This window comes from Hydra vulgaris, chromosome 12, assembly GCF_038396675.1.
Source record: "Hydra vulgaris chromosome 12, alternate assembly HydraT2T_AEP".
Taxonomy (NCBI): Eukaryota; Metazoa; Cnidaria; class Hydrozoa; order Anthoathecata; family Hydridae; genus Hydra; species Hydra vulgaris.
In genome coordinates, this window is record NC_088931.1 from 7,664,572 (window position 1) to 7,680,141 (window position 15,570).

At 27.8% G+C, this 15,570-nt stretch overlaps 1 protein-coding gene across 1 annotated transcript in view; it reads right to left on the minus strand.

Moving 5' to 3' along the window:
* LOC100212966 (transcription initiation factor TFIID subunit 1) overlaps positions 1 to 15,570 on the minus strand; it is a 90,189-nt gene that overhangs the window by 22,406 nt on the left and 52,213 nt on the right. Inside the window, exons 25-33 of the mRNA XM_065811410.1 lie at positions 11,922 to 11,965; positions 11,688 to 11,818; positions 11,372 to 11,431; positions 10,339 to 10,495; positions 10,001 to 10,197; positions 8,685 to 8,737; positions 2,740 to 2,822; positions 2,560 to 2,601; positions 2,415 to 2,471 (exon numbers count right to left, since the gene is read on the minus strand). Of these exons, the coding sequence (XP_065667482.1) occupies positions 2,415 to 2,471; positions 2,560 to 2,601; positions 2,740 to 2,822; positions 8,685 to 8,737; positions 10,001 to 10,197; positions 10,339 to 10,495; positions 11,372 to 11,431; positions 11,688 to 11,818; positions 11,922 to 11,965 (824 nt within the window). The remainder of the gene's footprint in view (positions 1 to 2,414; positions 2,472 to 2,559; positions 2,602 to 2,739; positions 2,823 to 8,684; positions 8,738 to 10,000; positions 10,198 to 10,338; positions 10,496 to 11,371; positions 11,432 to 11,687; positions 11,819 to 11,921; positions 11,966 to 15,570) is intronic.

Here is a 15,570-nt window from a genome sequence, read left to right on the forward strand (position 1 = left end):
AAATCCTCTCTGAATTTCTGAAAGAAATTCAGTAAGTTAAAAATATTCATTTGGATGAAACTATGAAATTATTAACAGGTGGGACTCCTTTGAGTCTATAGATTGGAAAAAAGAACATCATTAAAAAAATTTCAAGCCAAACTTTCTGTAATATAAAAAGAAAGCATGATCTGTCAGATAGTACAATAAACTCAATAGCAATGGAATGCAGAAAAGATTTGGGTAGAATGGAAGTGGAAGCTAGTACTTGCGGTAGTGGTGTAGTGGTAGAGTGCTCGCTTCATAAGCGAGAGGTTCCGAGTTCAATTCCCACCACGTTCTTGGTAGTACCGTACTCAACTTGTTTCTCCGCGCAGCGGCTCAATTTATCAAGGTTCGTGTTTCGGAGTTATAGAGTTGAGAGAGGGTGATAACCACAAGTAGCCTCCTCATCTGTAGTGACCTTCTCGGTTTTGGGGAGGTGAATTATAAAAAAAAACAAAAAAACAACAACAATAAAACAAAAACTTCAAAGAAAATAAAGTTATGGTCACTTACTATTGATGATTACTACCTAGTAGAAAAAGTCAAGTTTACAACAAAGAAAAAAGTTAAAAATAATAAAATTCTGCATACTCTTATTATAGATCTAATAAATGTGAAAGATCTAAAATCACTTGTTAGTTATATTTGCACTGTTAGAGGATTAGATGTGGATAAAATTATTATTTTTTTGGAGATTGATGGGGATCAAGGATCCTTGAAAGTTATAATAAATATTTTCAATATGGAAACAGATATTGACTGTCAAACATGTAAGAATACTGGTGTTAACAAAGTACTTGTATTGGCTTTTGTCAAAAATGTCATTGAAAACCATGCAAATCTACGAATTCTTATAGAGGAAATAATGCTCAACAACTTAAAGTTCTACCTAGCAATAGATCTTAAACTGCTAAACATAATTACAGGCTTGTCAGGACATGGAGGAAAGTACTCTTGTTTATATAGTGATGGTGTCAAAAAAAAAAAGTCAAATCTGGGAGAACTGAGAACTTTCAATAAGTTAAAGTTGCTGTATGGATGTTTTGCTGAAAATGGATCTAATAAATGTTTTATGCAGATCAACAAAAATGTTACACATCCATGTCTACTTGATGTAGCAAAATATGTTAAAAAGTTGAAGGTAAATTTGTATTTAAGAATTTTTAGGAATTATTAAATATGAAATTAAATTAAACTTGGAACTAATTCTTATTCATAAACATTTTATGTTTATAGACCAACTATTGATTTAGTTTTAAATATGATTTAGGAAACTGAGGATTATGTAAAAATTAACTTCAACCAAAACCTTTTAATAGGGTGAAAAGGTCACATCATTGAATACCACCTTGTTGTTTTCATAAACAAAATTAAAATGTCATTAGGAGTTGCTGAACAGTCTTTCGAATCTGTGCATGACAACATGTTAAAACTCTGAGTAGATTTTCAACTTCTGAATTTAAATCGAACCATGGAGAACTTCAGAGAAGAGCAGTATCAGAATACTCAAGCAATAGAGCTTAGTTGGCATTAATGAGAAAATATTAAAATTTGTGAAGGAAGTTAATATGAATTTTCATATTTTAATTTATTCTAGTTATATTATATTGTCTTGTACATTATTTTGTGTATTATATAATACATATTTGTTACATTTATTACTCTATAAATCATTAAAGTTTGTATGCAAAGCATTTTGTGGACTTCATTTTATATATTAATATGTAAACACCAAAATATTATTTAAAGAAGTATTATAATATTACAACATTCCCTTAACATATTCGAAAAAATTAGGGGAGGGGGACACATATGCCCCTTTCCATAAAAAAGTTGATTTTCTCATCAGGATGTACACCTGGATGTAGGTAAGTCTGTTTATTAGTCGTTAAAAGCATGCAATTAAAATATTTTAAGTAATCAAATTTTTAACCTAAATGTACTACATTTGACAAGTGATATATATATATATATATATATATATATATATATATATATATATATATATAGTGTATATAGTATATATATATTTATTTTTTTTTTTATTTATTTATATATATATATATATATATATATATATATATACACACATATACATATATATATGTATATATATATATATACACACATATACATATATATATATATATATATATATATATATATATATATATATATATATATATATATATATATATATATATATATATATATATATATATATATATATATATATATATATACATACACACACATCTAAATACAATACTACATTTAAAATTAATGTTACAAAAATATACTAACATAATTCCATAAATAAAAATTGTACAATTTAAATCAAAATACTCAGAACACAAATTGTCAATATAGTCAAAAATATAAAAGCTTACGTCTGGAATTTCCTTCAGCTTTGCTGCTATCTGCTCCAAAACAAGGCTAAGAGCAACCTGTTAAGAACTTTGATTGGTTAAAAAAGTCTCAATACACAAAAGTTAAATTAGAAATCATTTAGCGCTAGTAAAGAAAAAAACTTACAACAGGGTTTGTTCGCCTCCTGTTCTTACTTTTGTGGTGTCTCTATTTAGATAAATTAATACTTTTCTCATAATCATTTGCATGAAACAACGAAATTTTTTTCTGAATTTATAACCAAATTTAGGATATGAAAACACATAAAAAAAAATCAGAGAACTGTTGTTGAAGCAAGCAATATACCTTTAAGTAATCTGCATTGGTTTGTGTACTTGTAGTTGGGCGGCGCTTTTTCTTTGGTGGGGGTGGTGGTGGATGAGGTATTACTAAAAAATTTTTTCTAATATTAAAATGAAGTAAACAATTTATTGAATTTAGTAAACTCTCAATGATGAAAAAATTTACGATGAATGAATTTTAACGAAGAATAAATAAACTCTAAATGATTTAAATCTTTTTTAAACTAAAACTAACTAAATATTTCAAAAAAAAAAAACAACAAAAAAAACTTTAATAAACCATAAAACTATGATTACTTTATAAATATGATTGTGGTCTAGTATTTTATGCTTTGTAAGAAAAAGGTATCAAGTTCAATCTCCTGTATCTTTATCTACATCATACTAGCCCCTGCTAGTATAATGCTATAAGGCTGAGGGTGGGTTGTAACAATAATTAAAAAAAAAAATTACATGAAAACTTTTAAAAAAATGATCATTATTAACTTCACCTAATAAGTTAAACCTACCCAATAACAGCCAGTCTGGACCTATATAATACTTGTTTACATGAAAAAAAAAACAAAAAAAAACCGGAAAGTAAAACATAAATTTCTAAAGGCTTGTTAAAAATGATAAACTTTGATGCGCTTCGTTTATATGTATTATATCAGGTTTTTAAGAAAACCTCAAAAGTGTGTTTACAAATATTTATGCATATAAACTTATGTTTGTCCTTATTCTGTATCTTTGATGAAAATTTTATTTAGGCTTGTTATATTGTAATAATACTGAAGGTCTTGTCAACCAGTCAAGATTGTTTATTGATTCATCAAAGCGCAGTATGAATGCAGTTCTTCTATTTAATGGAAACACAGTATCATCACTTCCAGAGCAGACTCTGAACATTTTGCCAAGAAAGTGTGGCCACCAAGAGAAGAATTAAAAAGTAACAATTTACAGCCTTTGGTAGAAGCACATCTCCTTCTACCACTCAATATAAAATTGGGGTTAATAAAACTTTTTGCCAAGAGTATGGACCATACTGGCTCTGGATTTCTATATTTGCCAGACAAATTTCCACATATAAGTGAAGCAAAGTTGACTGTTGGTCCAAATAAGATATTTGGACTGCTGATCCGAGAAGTAAATATTAATTAGGAAAAAATATTGATAATGCAAAAAATAAAAAGGCAAATTTTGTTGACCTGACATTGACTTAGTACTACACTCTTGTTCTGACCTAAAATCTTTTGGATTTTGCAAGCTGAGACAATGACAGTAGAAAATAAAAAAATTAATGGAAAAATTAAGAAGGCTCTAAAATACAAAACAAAAAAACATGCTCAGTCGAAAATAGCAGAACTAATCTTGATGATGACCAATATGTTACAACAAAGATTTCAATGCCATTTAAAAATATCAATAAAAATAAATCCATTTAACTAACAACAGAATTATTATTAATTAAACTGTAACTGTTAAAAATTATATGATGAATATTTTAAAAACTTTTATATAATTTTGCTTTGTTTGAGACCAAACACAACATAATTTTAAAAAAACTTTTTTCTCTATAATATTAGGGAACCATTTAATGTTTAGCAACTCCTATAAATGTTTTTTGTTCAAAAATATCTAGTAAGCTTTCCCAGGAAACATGTGCAGCATTTGTCTTGTATGCCCACACATGAGTATTTTATTTCCGACAACTTAGTCATGGTTGTTTGCAAGTTTGCTTATTTGAGTAAGGCATAAACTTCATACATGAAATGTCTGTGGTTCGATTCCTACAAGTGTCCAATTTCTTTTTATTTTTAAATACCGCTGGTCATATGTTTGGTTTGTAACCATTTATCTTTTCTTATTTGTATATAAACAATCTTTTATCGTATGTGTCTGAGTGATACACATCTCATCACATCAAGATTTCTTATACCATTTAAGCCTTTCAGTGTATTTTCTATGTAAGACACACAAACATATATACATAGTTTTTAAGCTTCATTTAGGCCATGCCATCTTCACATAGCCTTAAATGTTTCATATTACCTTTCTTTTCCTTTAAGTTTTTTATCCCTAATCTTTTAGTGGAAACACATTTCTTTTTAACATTCGGCTGTATGCGTGTGTAAAAAAACAAAAAAGAAATTTAGGAAGAGGTGGTTCTCGAATCACAGACATTCTATTTACAAAGTCAACGCCTCATCCAAATAAGCTAAATGTTTGTATAAATAGGATCAAATAAATATAGTTATATTATACAAAAAGTTATACATAAAAGTATATGCATGCATTGCATAGACATTTTCATATAGGGACAATATATACTTGTTACATTAAAATTATACAAATATATTTTACAAACACATTGCAATTTATATTTTTGCTTTTGTTTTTTTTTAAAAAAAAAAAGAAAAATAATTATTTTTGCGAAACAAAAAAAATGCTTTTTTTGTTTCGCTTTACCTTATCTTATTTTGTTGCTGAAAATAACAACCACTCTAAAGAAACAAAAATAAAAACAGTACACAAATTGTTTAAATTATTAATTTCTTATATTTTTTAAATTTAAAATTCTTTTTATTTCCTATTTCGTTAGTTTAGCTTTTTTTATTTTTGTAACTTTGTTCCGCAATGATTAATATTAAAAAACTTGCAAATGGTCGTGACCAAGTTGTATAAAATAAAATACTCACGTGTGGTCATACAAAATGATCTGGGAAGGCTTGTCTAGTGTTATTTTATTATATAAAACTCATTAATAGGGTGCCAGCAGATATTTTTAGTATGAACATACATAACTGAAATGGATGAACACAAATCCAAAAAGAATTTCAATAACATTAACATGTTAACAGATCTATTTGGTGCTAGAAGATCTATGCCTGCCCAGCATTTTTATTTACCCAAAAGACTCAGTTACCTACTAAGACATAAAGAAGAACATGATGAAGTTTTTTAAACCAAAGTCATACTTAATACTACGTTTTGAATTTTCAACAATAAAAAAAGCAAGTAACGAGAGTATGACAGAACTTTTACGGAGGATTGCAAGAGCAGCTGAAACATGCAAATATACAGATAGAGATGACCGGATGCACAACAAACGGTTTAAACAACATTACATTTAAATCTCACATCTACGGTCGCATTGTTCGTTGATGATATTACCATCTATTATTGTCTTGATAAGAAGCTAACACTCTCTGATTGCTTGGAGGGGGCATTTGAGCTTGAAAAGGATCTCACTTCTGCTACAGCAGGAGCTCTCTGTGGCTGGTCAAATTCAACTCAGATAAAACTAAACTTTTTTCAGCTAATCATCATCGCACTAATATAAATCTTTTTATATTTATGAATGATAATGTACTTGTCATCTACTCTTCATCTTTTAAGATTAACTCTTACTTACAATCTTTCTTGGAAACCATATATTTAATCAATTTCAAAACTATCATCCGCTAAGGTTACATCTCTTTATTGTGCTTGCCATATTCTTACCCTGGATTCTTTTTTTATCTCTATAAATCTCAAATCTGCCCTTGTATGTATTGGAAGATCCACCCATATCTGGTGCGGATCTTCCAATAATGGCCTTTCTCTTTTAGACAAAGCCCAGAATGAACTTCCAACTCTTATAGTGGTTGCTTGCAGCCTTGTTGGAAGTAAAAACGTTGAAAAAAAGAGCCTATTACTGAAACCTGAAGACTGCTTTAAACGATTACAAAGGAAAAGGGAGAGTTTGGAAAAATCATTAAAAAAAAAAAGAAACGGATGCTCCGAAAAGCATTAATTGATTCCAGATGCTACATCACAGTGGTGCATGCTGAACCCACACATAATCTTGTTTCAAAAAGTCAAAATATTGATCACAACTTTGGGAGGAACTGTGCAAGTACTATGTGAAATGTTAATCATATTGGAAACTGATTGAATGCATTTGATAGTTCTTTAATTGTAAAAGAAAAACCATTTGATTTTGATTTGATTTTTGGAATGGATGTGATTGAAACATTTGGGATCGTCATCTATAAATAAAATAAATGATAAAAACTGTAGTGTTGGAATGTTAACATGTACATATACAGTACACAATGCAGTAAAATGTGATGCCATTACTACAAAAAAAATTAAAGAGAATGAAATAAACAAAATAAAATATGGTACCATTACAAAAAGAAAAAAGAAAATGGAATAAAATGTGAGACAGTTAAAAGAATTAAAGAAAAAAAAAATAAATTAAAAACATCAAGACTTCACAAAAATATTCAACAGGAAAAAGTGGATGGCATTATAAAAAAGGAATAAAGAACCTACAATAAATGCGGTAGTGGTGTAGTGGTAGAGTGCTCGCTTCATAAGCGAGAGGTTCAGAGTTCGATTCCCACCACGCCCCTGGTAGTACCACGCTCAACTTGTTTCTCTGCGCAGCAGATTTTTCGTCAAGGTTCATGTTTCGGAGTTATAGAGTTGAGAGACTGTTATAACCACAAGTAGCCTCCTCATCTGTAGTGGCCTTCTCGGCCTTGGGGAGGTAAATTACAAAAAAAAAAAAAAAAAAAAAAAAAAATTAATACCATTTGCAAATACACAATGAACCAAGAGCACGAACATAGTTACTGAAAAGATATAAATGAATGGATCAAGTCTAGCATTCTTGTACCATATAATGAACTAGTATTTGGGTATTAGTTTATTTTTTAATGGAAAACAAATTTCGATTCAACACATTAACAAGTTTTGCTGAAGAATGGTATGCTAATTTGGAATATTGAGCAGCCCAAGACATATCGAGCTCAAGACAATGATATACTTAAATGCATACACAGAATGATTAAAAGAATAGCTGCCCGCTCACATTGTTTGATTGATCTGGCAGTTTTGCTGTACAAAAACTAACTTGTTTTATTCCAGATGTCGATGCACAGAGGAAAAAAGATCAGAAAAACAATTTATGATAACTAGTTAATGATTATTTTGACTATTGTATTATATTGACATATTAAAACTATGGGAGCTTATGTTTTTTTTTTCATAAAAGATTTTGTGTAAGAAAAGTGATGATTAAACAAACACTCAAATAGTTTTTTTGAATATATAAATGTAACAATTCAGTAGCATATCTGAGTCACTGATGATATCATATAAATAAGCTGTAGGGGCTTCAGTGCATACATCAAATTAAAAGTTTAGGCAGGCAATATCTACTTATAAAGGATATTTATTACAGAAAATATTTTCTAAACTATTCTTGTTCTTTTCTCATTTGTCTGAAAGCTTGTCTAAAAATGGCATTTAAAAAATTAAAGTAAACAAAATATGTTACTACTGTGTCAACCTAAATCTGCAGATAAACAATGAAATACATTTTATACTTGACATTAGAAAAGTTCCTGATCAAATTAAGTTGTCATATGATAATTTGTATAAATTATGATTTTGCACAATTTATCAACATTCAACAATCATAAAGTAAAATATGGTAAATTATAAGACTTTCCACAATTGTATTTTATTTAGCATAAGTTATGGTTTAAGTGCATTTAAAAATTTATTATTATTTTAATAAATAAACAATTGTTTAACTAAATTAAAAATTTTTTAATAAATTATATATTCACTACCCATAAACCTTTATAATATTAAAGATTTTATATTTTATAAAAAACTAAAATGCCTTATCAAACCTTTTACATTTTCCGATCTATGATTTTAACAACAATTAAAATAAAAAAATATTTATTAAAGAAAATTTATATCTAAGCAGCATTACTGGCATTTAAACTTAAAAGTATTATATTTATGCTCACACATGGTTGTGTATATTCTAATATACATATTATAATATTTAATTCAACGTAAGTTAATTCAAACTCATAACAAAGTAAACAATAAAAATAATTTAGTACAAATAATAACCACTCTTATTTAATGTAAACTAACTTATAATGTAAAAAAAAAAGTTACCATTTTCCTTTGGAATACGAATTGTTAACGCTTTCCTCTTCATGTCCTGATGGCTAAATAACAAATAATAAAGTAAAGTTAAATTATGTCTAGAACAAGCTTATAACACCATAGTCTTTACGTATTTATAAGATCAAAGCTCAATTTAGGAACAAGTATTTAGCATTAAAAAAAAATTATTTCATAAAACCATAGTTCAAGGAAAATCCTGATGAAAAAAGAAAATTTATGCAATTCTATAAATAACTAATACAACCTTAATACAGATATACTACTAAAAATAATGTATACTATTTAGCTGCAAGTAACAGAAAAAGATTTTGAGCTTTAGTTTAGTAAAATTATGTAAAAATCTGAAGAAAATGCAAAATTTATCAAATTTATTTTCTTGCTTTATTTATGTAATATGACAAGACAACGTCTATAAAAATTTTGTTATATATTTTGCTACCTTCAAAACCAACTTATTTATAACTATAAACAACTCACAGATACTTCAATAGGTTAATACATGACACTGTCAAACACCAACATGGGGGCTTAACCAACTGCGTTTTCACTGCATACAACTATTACCACTCATATAACTATTATAATGCAACAGTTTTTACACAAGATTCATTAATAATATTTTCTATATATTCAAAGTTCCCATTAAAAATTTCGATTTTTTTTAAAGCACCCATGAATAACATACATCCTATAATTAAATTCATGCTCAACCAATCATACACATCAACAGACTTTAAAATATTTTTTATACAAAAACCACTTTAGAAAAATACATAGCACTGTTAATGTAGTATGCTATGTATTTAAAAACACTCACAGCAAAGTAAACATTTAGTATTGATTTTTGGTTAGAAGAGCTGCATTTTTGTCTATTTTATTTAACCATTTGTTAGCATTTACAGGGTGCAGAAAAAGTTCCTGTACAAAAATATAAACAGCAAATACACCAAAAGTTCCTGTACAAGACGAGAAACAAATTACACTTTAATTTAAAACAAAATAATACTAAAAAATGCTAAAAGAATACGAAGGAATACAAAAGAATACTAAAAACACACTATATATTGAAAGAAAACACTATACGGATAATTTTTAAAATTATACTTTTGTAAATGCACTTTTTCTACACCCTGTATTTATACTAATATTTACTATATGTTAGTATAAATTTGTAGTATAAGTGGGTTATACTCCTTTAATGTGTACTTGAACAGATTTTTAATTTGTCAATTATTTTCAATTGTTCAAAAAAGTATAACCCACAAATTATAAACAAGACTTTAGAAATTTTAAAAATAACTTACGCTTCAATTAATGCTTTGCCAAGTGTAATTTTTGTTCCTTCAACTTTGATAAGATCATCTTGAGAAATACTTGACATTTCCTCTGAATTCAAATCATCATCACTCAAACTGACATTTTCAGACAAGATCTCTGAATATTTGGGACACATTTTATTTGTTTTCATATGTCCAACTCCTCCACAAGCACCACATTTTAACTGTGAATTAATTTAAAAAAAAGAAAAAGCTTAGAAAATACTAAAATAATAGATGTCAAAACATCTGTAATATTTTAGAAACACTCACACTTTTTGTAGGCTTGTCACACAAGGCATCTAATATATTTTAGAAATACTCACACTTTTTGTAGGCTTGTCACACAAGGCATCTAATTTAGCCTGGTCTTCAGCAGTTGGCTGTATTGTAATACCACCATTTTCAGTTATTTGCTGCTGCAACTGTCGCAGTCGCTCACGCTCCTCATTTCTTTTAATGCGGCGTAGCTGTTCTTGAATTCTAAAATAAATATTTTTTTCAAAAACTAATAAAACATTAATGCAAAATATCTAAAAAAAGAAAAATATCACAACTTGATTTTTTGCTTTGGTAGAAGTGAGTTTTATTGTATTTATGTGTGTAAAAAAAGCTTTAAGATAGTTATACTTTGGTAAAGAAATAAACTTTAAAATAAAATTTCAATTCTTTTTATTTTTCACTTTGTATTTTATGATTAATAAATGCATCAGGGTGTGACAACTCGATGTCAAGCTATGACACACATATTTTGAACAACATCTTTGAAAATATAATTAAAAATAATGATAAGTTAATTTTTTATAGTACATTTTATTATAATACAGAAAAATTTTTTTTTTCCTTTTTGAAATGTAAATACCATAAATTTTTGTTTTCTTGATTTAAGCCACATTAATCTGTAGTTCATTATTCAAATACAGAAAAATATATATTTAAGTATTAGTAAATATATATAAAAATATATATATAGATTATATAAATTATATAGTATTAGTGTAGTAATAAAGATTATTAGTAAAGATGTTAGTAAAGTGTATGATGTTTAAAATAGGAGTAGTGTCTAGTTTTTAGGCATAACAAAAAATTAACTTAAAGTATTTTTTATCAAATGTTGGTTCATGCAACATTTGGTAAAAAATAGAGTATTTTCTTAGAAAGATCAACCACTGATAAAAGTCCCCCAATACCCTTGCACATTTTCAATGATTTATGATTTTCAGATGAAATCATAAATCATTGGAAACAAATTTGTTTAACACTCCTATAAACTAAAGATTGCATAGTATTTTAAATTTAACTTTAGTGCATACATTTATATTAATACTTTTTATCAAAAGTTTTGTTGAAGAATTATACCTTCTTCGTTCCCTTCGCATGTCTTCCTTATGTTTCTCATCTTGACTTGCAAACACTTCCCTTTAAAAAAAACACATTAAATCAGACGCTTACCTTTAAAAAACAAACATATTAAATTAAACACTTCTCTTTAAAAAAAAAACATTAAATCAAACACATCTCATTGAAAAAGAAAACATATTAAACTTGCAAACACTTCCCTTTAAAAAAATAACATATTAAATCGGTCATCAGGTTTAACTTTAAAAGATTTTAAATTATTTTATTAAGAGAACTATAACAAAATTTTTAATGAAGAATGTACTAAATTCATAACCTGTAATTTTTCTCTCTATTAACAATTCGCAGGTAGGAATCTATAACAAACTGATTTTTAACAGTTTCTGATCGACTAAACTCTCTGCCACCTTCTCTGAATGTTCTATGAATTATTAAACGCCTTCCTGCCTAAAATAAATAATTTTTCACATAAAAAAATATGTTTATAAATATTTTGCTGTTCAAAATGCAATTAAAAATGTAATAAAACAAAAAAAAAAAAAAATCCTACATGATGCTCTAAAGACATTGGCTCTTCACATTTTTCAGAAAAATCTAAAAATTTATTAAATTAATAAAAATCTAAAAATTTATTAAATTAATAAAAATCTAAAAATTTATTAAATTAATAAAAATCTAAAAATTTATTAAATTAATAAAAATCTAAAAATTTATTAAATTAATAAAAATCTAAAAATTTATTAAATTAATAAAAATCTAAAAATTTATTAAATTAATAAAAATCTAAAAATTTATTAAATTAATAAAAATCTAAAAATTTATTAAATTAATAAAAATCTAAAAATTTATTAAATTAATAAAAATCTAAAAATTTATTAAATTAATAAAAATCTAAAAATTTATTAAATTAATAAAAATCTAAAAATTTATTAAATTAATAAAAATCTAAAAATTTATTAAATTAATAAAAATCTAAAAATTTATTAAATAAAGATATCACTGCTTTCAGATAGAGGGTTTAGGATAAAGGTGAAGGTACCTGGGATTTTTTTTGGCAGAAATATCAGAAAGACATACTCAAATAACCCTAGCCAAAAATTAAAATTGTATTCGCTCCTAAATTTAAATTTCACATTTTAAAATTTTTTTTTAATAAGTAGTTATGTACCGAAACTTTGTTGTCTTTGGCACTACAGATAGTCTAATAAATTTCATAATATAATGAGAATACATTTATTTTTTAGAACTATATGTTATACAGGTAAACATATATATTTAAAATTTAAAATGTGTGTGTAAAGTATTTCATGTACTTTAGCAGGAAAAAATTAATAATGAAAAAAAAAAAAAATCATCAGGAGTGCAAAGGTATAGTCTGTTTTGGATGTTGCAATAAGAACAAAAAATGTATATCCCTACAAAATACAGCTCAAATTGCTTTAAAAAACCCAGTAAGAAAGCATATAGCTAAAGGTTTTGCTGTTAAAGTGAACTCCTTTCCTACTGGAATTTGTCCGAAGTGCAAGACTGTAATATATAAGAAAGAGATATTTATCTTTTTTTGTCATTTTTAATTTGTCACTTTTTGTAAAAATATTTTTTGTTTCTTACAAAAAATATTTTTTACAAAAAGGGAAAAATGTTAAAAGTGCAGAAATCTCCTGGAAAAGAGGAAGAGTTAATATTTCAATGCTTGGCAGAATACAAGTGATGTCTCAATGCTTGGCAGAATACAAGTGATGTCTCAATGCTTGGCAGAATACAAGTGATGTCTCAATGCTTGGCAGAATACAAGTGATGTCTCAATGCTTGGCAGAATACAAGTGATGTCTCAATGCTTGGCAGAATACAAGTGATGTCTCAATGCTTGGCAGAATACAAGTGATGTCTCAATGCTTGGCAGAATACAAGTGATGTCTCAATGCTTGGCAGAATACAAGTGATGTCTCAATGCTTGGCAGAATACAAGTGATGTCTCAATGCTTGGCAGAATACAAGTGATGTCTCAATGCTTGGCAGAATACAAGTGATGTCTCAATGCTTGGCAGAATACAAGTGATGTCTCAATGCTTGGCAGAATACAAGTGATGTCTCAATGCTTGGCAGAATACAAGTGATGTCTCAATGCTTGGCAGAATACAAGTGATGTCTCAATGCTTGGCAGAATACAAGTGATGTCTCAATGCTTGGCAGAATACAAGTGATGTCTCAATGCTTGGCAGAATACAAGTGATGTCTCAATGCTTGGCAGAATACAAGTGATGTCTCAATGCTTGGCAGAATACAAGTGATGTCTCAATGCTTGGCAGAATACAAGTGATGTCTCAATTATGTCAATCCCCAATCTGTAGTCTAGCAAGGGACACTAGAAGTAATATTGAGATGAACATAATGGAGTACATTGACCAAAAAAAAAAGTAGTTTAAATCCAAAAACTTAGAAAAAATGATTATGTCAACAGATCTTAAATTATCTGAACAGGTAACATCAAAAATTCTAAAAACAATTATTGGGGATGAAAAACAGAGTAAGGTTAAACTATCAACATGTGGAACATCACTACATGTACACCTTGGAAAAAAAGATTAGTTTAGACACAGTGTTTAATATTAAAAAAACAAACACAATCTGCCTGAATGTGTTATTAAAAGTATGTTGACTGAAATAAGAAAAGATGTTGGTTGATCAGGATTTGAAACCAATGTGGAGATTGGTGTGAATAGAAAGTCCCATTCACTAAATCAGTTTTATTGCGTTCAGCAGTTGACATTTCAGCAAGGTACTAACCATATAGAGGTTAAAAAAGATGTAGTATATGTTGAATATATACCTATGCTTGTTGATGAAATATGCAAACAAAGAGATATTGTTCTCCAAAAATTAATTGTGAGGATTGGTATTGACGGCGACCAAGGGTCAATTAAAGTTGTTATGAGTCTTTTTCAATCAGAAAAACTTGAAGATCAATTAAGGAACCAAAAGGACTTGGGTGTAAACAAAGTTATTTTATTGACAATTGTCCGACATGTTGAAGAAAGCAACTACAATTTAGCCTAATTGTCCACCTTCTCAAACTGCATGAATGGAAATATAATAGGCAGATAATCCTTACATCAGATCTTAAACTGATCAATATCATGCTAGGATTATCTGCCCATGGTGGGAAATATGCCTGTGCTTATTGTATTGGTGCAAAGGACAAATTAGGAGAATTTAGATTTTTTGGTAGTTTATCCTATCAGTATCAACGATTTGTTGATGCAGGAAAACCATACAAGTTGATGCAGAGTTTCTTAATGTTATCAACCCATGTCTTTTTGATAAGATCGCTGATAACCTGGTATTGGATATTATACCTCCACCAGAGCTGCATTTAAATAAGCATATTATCACACAGGTGTCCAGAGTAGTATTTTCAGATAAGACCTTAACTAAGTTCTTAGAAAAAAAAACTGTTACTCAGCATGGCTACAATGATGGAGGACTAGATGGACCTTTTTGTCAAAAAGTTCTAATTTCATTAGATGAGATAACTGTAGCACCGCTGAAGTACCATGAGTGTATTAACACACTAAGAAAATTTAAAGCAGATAAATATTAATAAATACAATATTATTAACATACTTAAGAATCTTAAATAGATGTATAATTTTATTTCTAGTGACTGAGAGTTGTTTTGGAATGACATTAGATCTGTCTTATGGTTACAAAATTAGAGTTTTCATAGACTCCATGGACTACATGAACAATTATGTTGAAGAAAGATTTAACATCAGCATGTCACTCGGATAGAAGTACCATATCATTAAATATTACTTGAATGATTATTTGGACCGCCATCAGATGTCTCCTGGTCTGACATTAGAACAAACCTTAGAAGCTGTTCACAAGAACATTAATAAGACTATCAAGAGATTTAGTGTCTCTGAAAGTAATACTTGTCATGGAATAAAACTGAGAAGAATGGCTGAGACATACAGCTCAATGAGAGTATAAAGTTTAAGTTGGTTAAGATGAAGAACTTGTATATATATATAAACTACTATAATATCCTCATAAATGTCTTTTAATCTCTTTTCTTTTGTATTTTTTTTCTTTTTGTATGATAAAGATATTATGTTGTAGCTATTGTTTGGATTTAAATTCATTAAAAAAAAATTTTTTCTTGGCATTTTAAATTTAATATCAAAATTTGATTC